The sequence below is a fragment of the Exophiala mesophila genome, assembly GCF_000836275.1.
Source record: "Exophiala mesophila strain CBS 40295 unplaced genomic scaffold supercont1.4, whole genome shotgun sequence".
In the NCBI taxonomy this organism is placed as follows: Eukaryota; Fungi; Ascomycota; class Eurotiomycetes; order Chaetothyriales; family Herpotrichiellaceae; genus Exophiala; species Exophiala mesophila.
In genome coordinates this window covers 297,084-309,964 of record NW_015622507.1, presented here as the reverse complement: position 1 = coordinate 309,964, position 12,881 = coordinate 297,084, and the positions used below count along the sequence as shown (strand labels likewise).

General features: G+C 51.4%; 5 protein-coding genes across 5 annotated transcripts; 2 read left to right on the top strand and 3 right to left on the bottom strand.

The window, feature by feature from the left end:
• The first annotated feature begins 269 nt into the window (after positions 1 to 269).
• On the top strand, positions 270 to 3,444 carry PV10_05374 (uncharacterized protein). The gene is made up of 4 exons (XM_016370031.1): positions 270 to 617; positions 690 to 728; positions 783 to 880; positions 942 to 3,444. Exons 1-4 carry the CDS (start codon positions 509 to 511, stop codon positions 1,917 to 1,919), a joined length of 1,224 nt encoding a protein of 407 aa, XP_016222324.1. The 5' UTR covers positions 270 to 508; the 3' UTR covers positions 1,920 to 3,444.
• On the bottom strand, positions 2,065 to 4,883 carry PV10_05373 (uncharacterized protein). The gene is made up of 2 exons (XM_016370030.1): positions 4,204 to 4,883; positions 2,065 to 4,149 (listed from the first exon to the last, which is right to left on the bottom strand). The coding sequence occupies exons 1-2, from the start codon at positions 4,603 to 4,605 to the stop codon at positions 3,142 to 3,144; spliced, it is 1,410 nt and encodes a 469-aa protein (XP_016222323.1). The 5' UTR covers positions 4,606 to 4,883; the 3' UTR covers positions 2,065 to 3,141.
• Positions 4,884 to 6,347: 1,464 nt separating this feature from the next.
• On the top strand, positions 6,348 to 8,893 carry PV10_05372 (uncharacterized protein). The gene is made up of 2 exons (XM_016370029.1): positions 6,348 to 8,331; positions 8,388 to 8,893. The coding sequence occupies exons 1-2, from the start codon at positions 6,621 to 6,623 to the stop codon at positions 8,726 to 8,728; spliced, it is 2,052 nt and encodes a 683-aa protein (XP_016222322.1). The 5' UTR covers positions 6,348 to 6,620; the 3' UTR covers positions 8,729 to 8,893.
• PV10_05371 (uncharacterized protein) lies at positions 8,839 to 10,982 on the bottom strand (the record flags this gene model as incomplete). Its single annotated transcript, XM_016370028.1, has 1 exon — positions 8,839 to 10,982. The coding sequence occupies one exon, from the start codon at positions 10,980 to 10,982 to the stop codon at positions 9,027 to 9,029; it is 1,956 nt and encodes a 651-aa protein (XP_016222321.1). The 3' UTR covers positions 8,839 to 9,026.
• Positions 10,983 to 11,266: 284 nt separating this feature from the next.
• PV10_05370 (uncharacterized protein) lies at positions 11,267 to 12,405 on the bottom strand. Its single transcript, XM_016370027.1, has 2 exons — positions 11,989 to 12,405; positions 11,267 to 11,931 (listed from the first exon to the last, which is right to left on the bottom strand). Exons 1-2 carry the CDS (start codon positions 12,362 to 12,364, stop codon positions 11,414 to 11,416), a joined length of 894 nt encoding a protein of 297 aa, XP_016222320.1. The 5' UTR covers positions 12,365 to 12,405; the 3' UTR covers positions 11,267 to 11,413.
• Between the last annotated feature and the right edge of the window lie 476 nt (positions 12,406 to 12,881).

Here is a 12,881-nt window from a genome sequence, read left to right as displayed (position 1 = left end):
CCATAGGCAAGTCTAGGGTCGAGAGGACGAGGGGCCGAGGGGCCTCGCGCCTAGACCATAAGCAACATCAGTGACGTGATGGGCGCTCGTAGCACCTATGGAATCCTAGATCGGCGGGCTCTGTGGCTCTTGTGGCTCTTGTGGCTCCTGGGGCCATAGGAGAGTAGGCCAGCCGGTTAGGAAGGCCGAGGGGCTTGGATGGTTTCGCTGCGAACCTCTGGCGTCATGCCTTTTCATCTCGTGTCCGATTTCATTCTCATCCATCCAGTCGTCCACCATCCACCGTCCAGCCAGCGCACCGCACCGCACCGCACCGCACCCTAAGTGTCGCTTGCACCAACAACACATCACAACATCCTATGACCCTATCCCTACAACCTGTCGATCTTGACATCTCGTGATATAATCTCAATCAGAGACACTCAGACACCCTCCTGAGCACCTCTACACACACCCTCTCTTTCAATATGAAACGAACCAGGCTGAACTAACTACCTACCTCAACAACATGAACACTCGACCCATCATCGATGATTCCACGGGGCCTGTGTCGCTCTGTGCCTCTTTCAACTATGATTCCACCTGTTTCGCCGTTGGCCTCGACACAGGCTTTTGTGGTGAGCATATCCTCCTCCCATGAACCACCTCGACCACAAATTTCAGACTACTAACCTCGCCTCGTCTTCTAGTCTTCAATACCTTCCCATGTGAATTGAAAGTCTCCAGAGGTTGGCACCATCCCTCCCCTTGCCCACACCTCCAACTCTAAACATCCATCGCAGACCTCAATGCAGGGATCGGTACAGCAGAGATGCTCGGCCGTTACAACTATCTGGCACTTGTAGGAGGTGGAAAAAACCCTCGCTGGCCGCAAACCAAGGTTGGTTCTATCTGACCTCTCCCTCGCTGCATGCCCCCAGGCTCACACAATATCATATCAGGTCATCATCTGGGACGATGCGAAGCAAAAGGTTGCCATCACCCTCGAACTGAAGACTGCCGTGTTGCGTGTCCGCTTGACAAAGTCCTGGATTGTTATTGCTATTCAGAACAGTATTCATCTCTACAAGTTCTCCTCTCCGCCTGAAAAGACGGCTGTCTTTGAGACTGCCGACAATTCTCTAGGCCTCTGCTGTCTTGGTTCCAAGCATCTCGCCTTTCCCGGTAGGTCGCCAGGCAAGGTTCAACTCGTTGAACTGGCTTCTGGAAATGTGAGCATCATTCCCGCTCACACCTCTGCCCTCCGCGCCATGGACCTCTCGGCCGATGGAGCCTGGCTCGCAACTGCTAGCGAGACGGGCACTTTGATTCGTGTCTTCTCCACCGCCAATTGCACAAAGATTGCCGAACTCCGTCGAGGTGTAGACCCTGCCTACATCTTCAGCATTGCCATTTCTCCTGACTCTTCTATGCTTGCCGTCACCTCGGACAAATCCACTCTCCACGTGTTTGATCTCCCTGTGTCTCCTTCCACACCTCGATCCACTTCTAGAGGCACCCCAACATCCCCGCGAAGTCCTGCCGCCACCAATTCTCGTCGTTCCCAGTCCCCTTCCGTGTACCACCCCTCGGAGGAAGACCAGAACACCAATCAGAAATGGGGCTTTCTCTCCAAAATCCCCTTACTTCCCCGCGTCTTCAGCGACATGTACAGTTTCGCATCCACACATTTCGAAATGGGCGACGATGCACTCTCTGGCCCACAGGCACTGTCCTATCTACCCGCCCTCGGCTCCTTGCCGACACGACCTCAGAAAGGCATCTTGGGCTGGTCCGACAACACCACCATCATCTGCATTGGCACCGGCCGAGACGCTCGCTGGGAGCGCTTCTTGATCGGGGAAAGGCCCGGTGTTGTTGGCGATGAGAGCACGAGGACCGTATGGAGGGACGGCTGGAAAAGATATCTGGGCTCTTGAACAGTGCTTTGCTTCACCACCCCCGAAGCTCGAACTCGACCAAGCCTTACATCTGCACACCGGGCTACGTCATCACATACACAAGCGCAATACATCTGGAAGCTGGCCCTTCAGAGTAGCACACGACTGTTGATCTCATGAATCTCAACATCTCTGCTATGATTACAGGATAATTTGACCCGATACCAATTTCGGTGCAATACAATACAATCCTCGAGGCCAGTCACATTCTTCGCCTCGACATTTAGACCGAGTTACGAAAAACACAAGGACACGACAACAACTCACCGCACCGGTCACACCTCTCTTCCATCCCCAAGTATGTAACTCAACTACTGAACAAAAACTACCCCTTCCCTAAGGTCCACAACCAGGACACCCATGCAAAATACTCAACTCCGTACTCCGTATTCTCCGACCCGTCCAGACACATGAGTCGAATACCAGAGACAACATGTGTCCACATCGAGCTTTACCGCTTCGCGTTCGTGGGCAATCGCTCCAAATTATCAAAGCTATAGGGCCGAGACTAAAGTGCATTTTGCACGCCATCATGTCGTCGGTATGCTTGTCTTTGGCGCGTTGCCGTGCACACGCCAGTGTCCCAAGACGGCTGGATGGACTAGGGCTTTGAACGCGCTGACCATGGTCGCCAACCATGTGAAGGATGAATAGGATTTGTGATTAGCCCATCGCTGGAGACGTAATTGTGCCGCGGTGATACGAGTCTTGGACGAAACAAAGTTGGAGCGGTGCGTGATCCTTCATTTGTGGGATGTGCGTGAGAGCGCTCAAAGGGCCTAGAGCTTGCTCCTTCAAGGGGCTGCACCGGAATTGCTATAGGCATGGAATGCCGGTGGTCTGCTGGTGAAACCGAAGGAAATGCACGTGATAGAGGATTTCTGCTGCTCGAACTGGATAGATTTTGGTCATGCCATGTGAAGGACTGGTATTCGTCTTCGCGCATCACTTCATGCTGAGAGTTGTATGGCATTATATGTCGCCCCGAAACAACGCCAGTCATCTGCTGTACAGGGGAACAAACTCGAGGTGCGCTGCCATCCAATTGCCATCCACCGCTCCGCTGTCTCTCAAGACAGGCATACTCGCCCAAGCCTGGTGTGTCATAAAATTCAAGATCGTCAACGCCGTCCTGGGCACTCGCGTGCTTCGTCTCCGCACGATATGCCCGCCGCCTTTCCTCGACGCATGGCTCTGGCGTCTAACTCATTGCCTTCTGGTACTGGAAATTCCCAAATCCTCCTGGAGTCATCCCACTCATGTGACTTGGCACCGGCGTGTGCGACGATCCACTAGCCATGCCGATATTGCCCGTCTGCGGCGTCGATGGCGTTCCATTTTGATTGTAAAACGTGGCTCCGTTCATGTTGGGCGTGTTGAAGTCGCGGTTGTTGCCTCCAGAAGTGGTCGGCATTTGACCGTTCAAACCCCAGACCTGAGACCGATATCGGTCTTCCTCAAAGGTGCCATTGAACACCTTTTCCTTCATCTTAAAATAAACTTGCCCAGTAAGCAACGAATCCGATCCTGCTTGATGCGCTTGCCCTATGCGTGCAACTGCCAGCTCCTCAGCGATGTCCTGAAGCCCAGACTTTGTCATAATCCGCTGCACGATGAGGGTAGCATCGTGGGTCAAAGGTTGATTGTTATTCACCGAGCCCTTGGCGCCAATGTGTTTCAAGATGTATTTGATATCGAAGAGAGATGGGAAGAACTTTTCGAGTAGAGCATGAAACGACGTTTCGTCTTCAGGCAACGGCTTGCATATCATGAGCTTCATCAAGTAGCCAAAGTCATAGGCCGAGTGGAAGGAAATCCAGTGAATGTCATCCTCCAGCACAAGACCGGATGTCATGAGTAGTGATGCAAAGTCTTGAGGTTCAATCCCATGTTTGGCATGCCGCTCAAAATCAATGCCAGCCTTTGTCAACATCTGGGTCGACTCGCGGGCATACATGTCGCTTTCGAGAGAGAATTTGAAATTGAATTGCCACGTGCACGGCGTGGGGAGGAGATTCTGATGGAATTGGGACTTCGCAGGGGACACAGCGTCTGGCGGGGGAAGCGAACCATCGGGCTTGAACAGAGTGATTCCAAGCTGGATCATCTTGAGGAGATCGACGTTGCATCGCAGGGTTTGATAATGATAATCGGCTTTGGTGGTGAACTGTCCAATGGGTCTCGCAACTATTCCGGGAAATTCGGTATCCTGTAAAGACGAATTAATACGGAGAAAGACTCGAAAGCCCGGGGGTATGGCTACCATTGCAATATAGGGATACTCATCGATTAATTTCCTGAGGGTGTCCATCTCTTCCTTCAAGTTATGCTTCCAAACGTTTCGGATACGGGCGTCGTCCTTGTTTTCGAGAGGACCCCCGATGGAATCATAGCCTTGATGTGCTTGGACTGGCCCGCCTCTAGCGAAGGCCATTTGGCCCTGCATGACACCGTTGTCAAGCATACTGCGATCGAAGCCGTTGTTTAGGTTGCTGGTGAGGGCGAATGGACTGGCCGAGGAGGATGTGCCTGCACCGAACGCAGGAGTGCCGAGTTGCGCAGGAGGAGGGAGGACGCCATGTTGATGAGAAGAAACGTGGGATTGAAGATGGTTTTGCTGAATGTGATAAGGTCCATTCAAGGACGGATTGTAGCGTGGGGCCATGTCAATGGGATTTAGAGAGAAGATGATGGTGATTTGAAAGGATATCCAAAGAGCATGCTCATCGCGTGAGAGGACAAGGTGAGAGAGGCTCTAGATCCATGAAGGAAGTTCGCATGCAAGGATGGATATTATCAGGATAATCGCGGAACGCGTCGGGGGTGGCGTGATCGCGGTCGTCAGGTACTGCTGAATTTCACGAGTGAGTGATAGCTGATGTCTGTTATAGTGAAGATGAAAGAGTGAAACGGGCGGTTGTGGGTGTTTTTGTCTGGAAAGAGATGGTTGCGCAGAAGGTCCGATGGCGTTGAAGACACACACACAGGAAAGAGCCATTCTGCACCGTTCTGCACTTGGACTAATTCGGTTAGACCTATGCGGGGCAGCATATTCAGCTTGACACGCAGTCTTGGCACAAGCTATGTGATTGTCGACATTATACGCATCCTCACATCCTCATGACTGCACCATCTCGTTGTTAATCACCCACCACCATTGTCCACGTGCTTATTTCCTATCACCACCTCTCTTCGAGGCAGCTGGAAGACATCTTCCAACACTCTCCAGCACCGTCCATCTCCTCTCTCCTCACACCAGCAACATGGCTCCTCCCAACAACCCCACGGGCTTTGACATGAAAGCTTTGACGAACGCTGCAACAAGCCGAGAGTGGCGTGCAAGAGACCCATGGGCAAGGAAGTAAGGGAACTACCAGAAATCCTTGTTGTCTGTTACGTTTCCATGACTAACCAATGGTAGCGAGGCATGGCGGTATACAGGTCCCTTCACTCGATGGAACCGACTCAAGGGTGCATTCCCAGGACTTGGAATTGCTACGGTTGCATTTGCGGGCTATGTCGTTGTCGAGGCAATGTTCTTCAAAGATACACATGGCCACGAAGATGGTCACGGAGAAAAACACCATTAAACTATCCAGACCGACCAACCCCTACCTCATGTGCCCTAAACCAAGCGCTGGCAAGGGCCACAGATACCCATACAAAGCAAGATCAAAAACATCCAGTAATGGAAATGTACATATGAAATGGATTCACCTCACAGTCTTGAGGAATTTTGCCATGATTGAACAAGGGACGATGATGGACAGGCTGGATTAGAACTCCTTGAAATTCAGTCGATCAGTCACCTAGGTAGCCATGCTTGTCCTAGGTGTCCTTCTACTACGGTCTTGGAAGGCTAGCCATGCATTTCTTGTTCCGCCGCCCCTTCTCGCCAAGATCAGAGACATGGAACCATTAAAGGTCCACCGGGCGGAAATCATCATGATTGAAATCCTATTGTATCACGTGTATTCAGCAATGGGCAAATATCATTTCTTATCTTGTCGTGCCCAGCACTTCCAGAGTATTTATTTATTGGATACCTAATCATTAGGTACTTGAACTGACCCATACATATCAGCTCGTGGTGCACTGCTTATTCACAGAGATTGTTATCTTGAGCGCCACCACCATGTATGTACAGTGGTATGCATACTGTAAAGAAGTTGATAGCCTCGAATGAAGTCTAAATTGACCGCATGGCTCGTGGTAGGCTTCCTGTCTAGATATCATAGGAAACGACGGCCGTCGGAGACATTCCATGGTCGATGCTTCAATTGTGTGAGAAACGGATTGTCCATATGGCCGGTCGCGCTAGTCCTAAAGCAGTAATCTTAGCCATGCCTCGCATCCACGAGCTTCGCCTTGCTCCGCCTTTAAATGTGTCGAGATGGTTGAATAAACGATAAGATAAGGGTCCGGAAATGCTGCCTTCTTACTCGTCGGGAGTCGTGGTCGCTTTCCTCGATTCTGCATCAGAATCCATTCCGCGATCCAGTGGTCAGGTTCAGTACGCCGACATGCAAGGTCGACGCCTTTACCCTCCTCGACCCTCCTTGATGAGCTGTCTTTAAAACTCTCAGACTGTCCCGTCTCTCTGCTCGTTCCCTTCTTCCTACATCATTGTCTGTGAACTTCTTGAGATCCAAGCAAGATTTACCCCTCTTGTCGTTCAACATGGTTCTCGAACGTGTCAAGCAACTTGCACAGCAGGTGTCCAACACCCTGGCACCTCCCCATCCGTTGGATCCTCTCTCCACCACTGAGATCGAAGCTGCTGTTTCCATCTTACGCTCTCAGCATGGGAAACTCTACTACAATGCCGTCACCATCCTAGAGCCTCCCAAGGCTCAGATGTTGAAGTGGCTTGCCGATCCTGACCATACTCAGAAACCCAATCGGATAGCTGATATTGTGGTCATCTCCACCGATGGAAAGGTGTTCGATGGTCATGTCGACCTTACTCAGGGCAAGGTCATCAAATGGGAGGAGACGCCCAATGTTCAGCCCCTTATCACTATGGAAGATTTGCAAATTGTCGAGCATGTCGTTCGCAAGGACCCCGGTGTCATCGAACAATGCCGCCTGAGCGGCATTCCAGCCAACGAGATGGACAAAGTCTACTGTGATCCTTGGACCATTGGATACGACGAGAGATTCGGCAACGCCGTCAGGCTGCAACAAGCTCTGATGTATTATCGTCCTCATGTGGATGATTCCCAGTATTCATTCCCCCTGGACTTCTGTCCCATCTACGACTCCAACAAGCAAAAAATCATTCACATCGATGTTCCCAAGGTCCGAAGACCTCTCAGCAGGGCACCCCCAAACAACTACCACGTCAAATCCGTAGAAGATGGTGGTGGATTCCGGACTGACCTCAAGCCTATCAACATCACCCAGCCAGAAGGCGTCAGCTTCACCATGAAGGGTCGAACGATTGAATGGCAAAACTGGTCCATTCATATTGGCTTCAACTACCGCGAGGGCATCGTTCTCAACAACATCGGCTTCTTTGACAAGGCCGAAGGTGTGGTTCGACCAATCTTTTACAGACTCTCGTTGACCGAAATGGTCGTCCCTTATGGCAACCCAGAACACCCCCACCAGCGCAAGCATGCCTTCGATTTGGGTGAATATGGCGGCGGATACATGACTAACTCTCTGAGCTTGGGTTGTGACTGCAAGGGAAGCATCCACTACTTGGACTTCGACTTTGTCAACCGCGCCGGTGCCGCCAGCACCATTAAGAACGCCGTGTGCATCCACGAAGAAGACAATGGCATTCTGTTCAAGCACTCGGATTTCCGTGACGACTCGGTCATCGTCACTCGTGCCCGCAAACTCATCATCTCCCACATCTTCACTGCCGCCAACTATGAATACTGTGTCTACTGGATCTTCCACCAGGATGGCACCATCCAACTGGAGATCAAGCTTACAGGTATTTTGAACACCTACGCCATGAATCCCGGTGAGGACACCAAGGGCTGGGGTACCGAAGTCTACCCTGGAGTCAATGCACACAACCACCAGCATCTCTTCTGCCTGCGAGTCGATCCCAGCGTCGATGGTCAGAAGAATACAGTCTTCCAGGTGGACGCCGCCCGGGGCGCTGGCGAGGTTGGCTCGCCCGAGAACCCATATGGCAACGCCTTTTACGCCAAAAAGACAAAGTACACAACGGCTGGTCAAGCCCGAGCAGGCTATGACGGAAACACTTCACGAACCTGGGACATCTCCAACGAAAGCAAACTGCACCCTTATAGCAAGAGGCCAGCCACGTACAAGCTTGTCAGTCGAGAGGTGCCTGACTTGCTCCCCAAGGAGGGATCCCTAGTGTGGAAGCGGGCTGGCTTCGCTCGCCATGCCGTCCACGTCACCAAATGTGAGTTGTTATCCCCTTGCTTTCTTCCAACACAAGACTCTAACCCGATCCTCTAGACTCCGACGACCAGATTCATCCTGCTGGCCGCCACGTGCCCCAGACCTCGGGCGAGCCTTCCCAGGGCTTGCCTTTGTGGATCGACGCCAACCCCGCCGAGAACATTGAGAATGAAGACATTGTGCTCTGGCACACCTTTGGCCTGACTCACTTCCCGGCCCCCGAGGATTTCCCCGTCATGCCTGCGGAGCCCATGTCGTTGTTGCTGCGACCACGCAACTTCTTCTTGAGAAACCCTGCGCTTGATGTGCCCCCCAGCTATGCACGTACGCCTAGCCAGGTCGCTGCGGGCAAGACTGGCTGTTCCAGCTGTGTCGACAAGACGAGTGTCCAGGTTTGAGCCGAGCTTTAGAATCGCAATTGTAGTGGTTGTTGGAATCGGGGGTACCGTGTGCATACAACCAAAATGTCTGATCCCCATGTACGAGGATGTTATTTTATGTTATCTAGCGACTTTTCTATTACTTATGACTATTGCTGAATGATATATCACATTTCATTTCGATCGTCGATGGTCTATCGTAGCCCCTTTCCCCATTCAGACCGATCTGTCCCGTAAGGGTGAGACGACTTGCTGGCAAGGCATAAATGAGAAGAGATCTGAGTGATTGCGACACAATAAACTCCATTTCGTGTCATCATGACCACGTCTCTTGCTTGAACCTCCCCAGTTTTTCCAGCCGTGTTAGATATCGTTCGGCGTCTTCTGGACTGGAGATTGGTTCATCTGCATCTCCAGAGGGACCTTTGACCCCCTCCACCACATCGACCTTCAAGCTCGCCTGTTCCACCAGTGCATCGACCAGAGCTTGGCGCACTGCCTTGGGCATCTGGCCAGAGGAGCCACACAGGATGATTGTAGCCTCTTGCTCCCGCAGCATCGTCCATACTAAGTCTGCTCTGGCACGGATCTGGTTCTGCACGTAGACTTTGGCTGATTGGTCACGTGAAAAGGCCGGTATCACCTCAAAGGTCGATCCCATATGGGGAGTCGACTTTCCCTGCAAAGATGCTTCTGCCAGCGTCTTCCATTCATCGTGGAAGTAGTAGTCAGCTGCATGACTTCGGCATCCAAAGAACAGAACATTGAGTCCAGACATCGCGCTTTCACACGTCTTTTCATGGATCAAAGCTCGAAGTGGTGCGATCCCTGTGCCAGCGCCAATCAAGATATGATTGGAGTTTGTAGCTAAGTCGTTTGGCGTCAAAAACCGACCTTCAGTCTTCAGAGAGACTTGTAACTTTGAACCAACCGGCAATTGGGCCAAATATTTGGTACAGACACCTTCTCGAATCCGTTTGATGACAGTACGGTATTTGACAATGGCAACTAGCAATTCAAACTTGGTGCCGCCGTGGTCGCTCTGCTTTAGCCTTCCGCCACTTGCTATACTGAACTGGCGCGGCCGCAGTGACGGTATGATGTTGATTACTTCCTCCCATGGAAGCTGAACAGAGTCGAACTCTTGGAGAATCTCGATGATGCTCCGTCGTGGCCTGGTGGCATAGTCGTAATATTCGTCAAGATACTGTGGATCCGTAAACTCGACAAGGCGTTCTTTATGCATTTCGTTTGTGGTGTGATTGGCGATGGCGGCAAAGAAAGAACGTCGCGGGATGGCATTGATGTCGAGGTATTCTGAGAGGAGAACTCGAAGTGTAAGATCTTCTCGTGCATTGATCGGGTTGTGGTCTGACAGGGAGGATCGACCATTCTGCCTTGGGTTTGTTGCTGTGAGTTGGATGGGATCATCAGCTATCTCATTCCACCTCTGCAGGTCAAGTAGCGTAGAAACGTCAGAGGAGAGATTCTTGGGAGAAATGGCTAGAGCGTCACCGGGCATATAAGTCATCTGCTCAGGAAGCTCGAGGCTCATGAACCGAACGTCCTGCCAGTGGCTTGGTGGGGTGACGCGTTGGTTGAGTGTTAGCTCAACGGTGACTGTGTTATCATCAAGACCACCCAAAGCTGGATGAGATGCTGGTTTGGCTCGGCTCGGCTCGTTGTTTGACTCATGTACAGCCAACGGCTGCAAACGCCATTTGCTTGGGAGAACAACGTCGTTGGGGATCGGCTGTAAACCAGGGGCAAGTGGAAACCGTGACAACACAGCATCTCTCAAAAGAGGTGACCAGGCCAAGAAAGAGCCGTCAGTACTTTCATCGCCTTGCTCATCGGCCTCGCATGCCTCGAGAAGAGGATTGGCACCTAATTGTTGCAGTCGCTTGTCTAGTTTTCGTGCCGCCCAATTGAATTTGGTATAAGAGCTATCACATAGCCCAATCAAGGCATAATTGATGCCAGACAAGGTGGTGGACGACAGCTTCCTTCGCAGGAGGCTAGTCCAGAATTTTCGGGCATTGTCGGGAAAATCTCCTTGACCAGTGGTGGCGACTGCGAAGACAGTAAGGTTGTAGGACTTGAGAGTCTCATATTTGACATGGTCGAGACCTACGATATCTGTAGAGAAGTGCAGCCGCTGCAGGATGCGACTGATCTCCTCTGCAATATCTTGGGCGGTGCCTGTTTCTGTGCCAAAGAGTACTAGAGCAGTCCGATCAAGGTGCGGGTGTTGTTGCTCTTTTTCTGCCATTGTTCCGAAATTTTAAGGCCAGCGTCATTGTTACAGTTGACAAAGACGAAGCAAATTCTGAGTCTCGAGCGTTGAGACGTTGGTGAGGCGTGGGAAATTCAGAAATTGTTGTTGCAAAGAATCACGTCTCGGAAATCTCACATAGGGTTTAATACTCGACCGAAGAAGATGTCTAGGGCGGAGCAATATCGACCAGCCTTCCGTGCCTACTAATGTCAATATGGCAATCTTTTAGTTGCTACAAGTTCCTGCAACTCGACAATCTCAGGTAGTATGCAACTATCAAGAAAAGTAGGTAGGTACTTGGGGCTATGTCAGCGCGGCGTAGGCATCGCTGAGCAGTGTCAATAATGTGTACATTACAAACAAAGGAATTCGGGGTATTGTGTTGTTCAAGCCATCGTCGCTGAGGGTAGGTAGATGACCATCAATTAGTATGTCCCACCATCGTCATCGCCACCAAAATCGTCCTCATCACCCTCACCGGTATCAAAATACTGTTCGGCATTGTAATCATCTCCATCGGCATCATCGGATTCATCGAACTCCGAGTCCTGCTCTTCAGCCTCGGCACCTTCTTCACCGTCGTCGTCGTCGTCATCATCGTCGTTGTCTCGAGCATCATCATCGCCGTAGTCATCCTCGGCGTCCAAGCCTTTCTTTTCCTTGGACTTCTTAGTTGTTGAGTCGTCGCGTCGTTGTTTGGCAGCTTTGGTGGCATTCCTGGCTCTTCGAGAGCCAGTCAGAAGTGGGTCCGACTCATCCGTCTCATTGCCATCCCCTTCCTTCTCTTCTTCATCGTCATCGGCCGCTGGTAGTGCCTCGCGCTTACGTTTTAGGGGTCTATGCGACCTTGCCATGATCGCAGCAGCATCGACCGTCGTCCATATGGGGTTCTTCTGCTTGGGATCAAGGCCCGGCCATAGTTCCTTTGGAAATGTTCGGAGTTCTGGACAGTTTTAATTAGTGCCCGAAACAATCGTCAAATTCCACAATAACAGCCCACCGTATTCTCGTGTACTCAGATCCGGAGCCGTTCGTTTTCTCCTGTGAAACTTTGCCGTGTATTTTTCCTGGTCGTTGAAAGGATCAAATCCCAGGCGGCTGTGCACTTTGCCGGTTTTCGCATCCGTCAAATGGCTGGGTTCTAGAATGGCAAAATAGGGGCCTTTGCGTGCGAGGTCTCGGAATTGTAGGTAGGCGTTGACGCTGGCACGCTCCGAGGCATCGATAGGACGAGGAACTTTTAACTTCATGGGAGGGAATCTGGGACCTGGCATTTTCTTGGAGAGCTCAGCATCTTTAGGGGCATTCTCGTCGGCATCCTCCCAAGACAGATCGGGCCCGCGCTTGCCGCCGCGGCCTCCTCTCTTGGGCGGCATGGTGGCTGTTGTTGCAGTGCGATAATTGTTCTTCAAGAAGCGACTGGCGTTGCGCAGGATTGTAGGCGCGGGAGGGCAAAGACAATGTGAGGTGATGGGCTTGAAATGCTGGCAGAAAGATGTGGGCGGTGAGCAACAACATGCCAAGATAGAGCCCCTTTGTTCACCGCCCCTACGTCTTCATTTCTTGCTTGTATCGTTCATCCCTTGCTTGTGACACCAACCTGGATATTAACCTGGTCACTGAGCCTGTGCATTTGCATGCTTTGATAGGTCAGACATGAACAGATGGTCATCTGGATATAATGACTGCACTGTATTTTGCGTCTTGACGACCTTGATGGCACAATTTCACTGCACCATGTGAAAGACAATTGTCCTGCTACCAGGAGAAAGGGGAATCTGTGGTGAGGGGAGTAACAGAATGTGTAAATCTGGTTACATATGTGGAAGTCGCATCCGCGTTGTTTCGCCTTCCTTCCGTTGTTACCACGGGCTGCAAAAGGCGCAGATGTCT

Coding starts and splice junctions, on each gene's coding strand:
- PV10_05374 (XM_016370031.1), top strand. CDS start 509: ATGAACACTCGACCCATCATCGATGATTCCACGGGGCCTGTGTCGCTC. Junction 618..689: donor CCTCGACACAGGCTTTTGTG/GTGAGCATATCC, acceptor CTCGTCTTCTAG/TCTTCAATACCTTCCCATGT. Junction 881..941: donor CTCGCTGGCCGCAAACCAAG/GTTGGTTCTATC, acceptor ATATCATATCAG/GTCATCATCTGGGACGATGC.
- PV10_05373 (XM_016370030.1), bottom strand. CDS start 4,605: ATGGCCCCACGCTACAATCCGTCCTTGAATGGACCTTATCACATTCAG. Junction 4,150..4,203: donor AGTATCCCTATATTGCAATG/GTAGCCATACCC, acceptor TCGTCTTTACAG/GATACCGAATTTCCCGGAAT.
- PV10_05372 (XM_016370029.1), top strand. CDS start 6,621: ATGGTTCTCGAACGTGTCAAGCAACTTGCACAGCAGGTGTCCAACACC. Junction 8,332..8,387: donor TGCCGTCCACGTCACCAAAT/GTGAGTTGTTAT, acceptor CCGATCCTCTAG/ACTCCGACGACCAGATTCAT.
- PV10_05370 (XM_016370027.1), bottom strand. CDS start 12,364: ATGCCGCCCAAGAGAGGAGGCCGCGGCGGCAAGCGCGGGCCCGATCTG. Junction 11,932..11,988: donor TCTGAGTACACGAGAATACG/GTGGGCTGTTAT, acceptor AAAACTGTCCAG/AACTCCGAACATTTCCAAAG.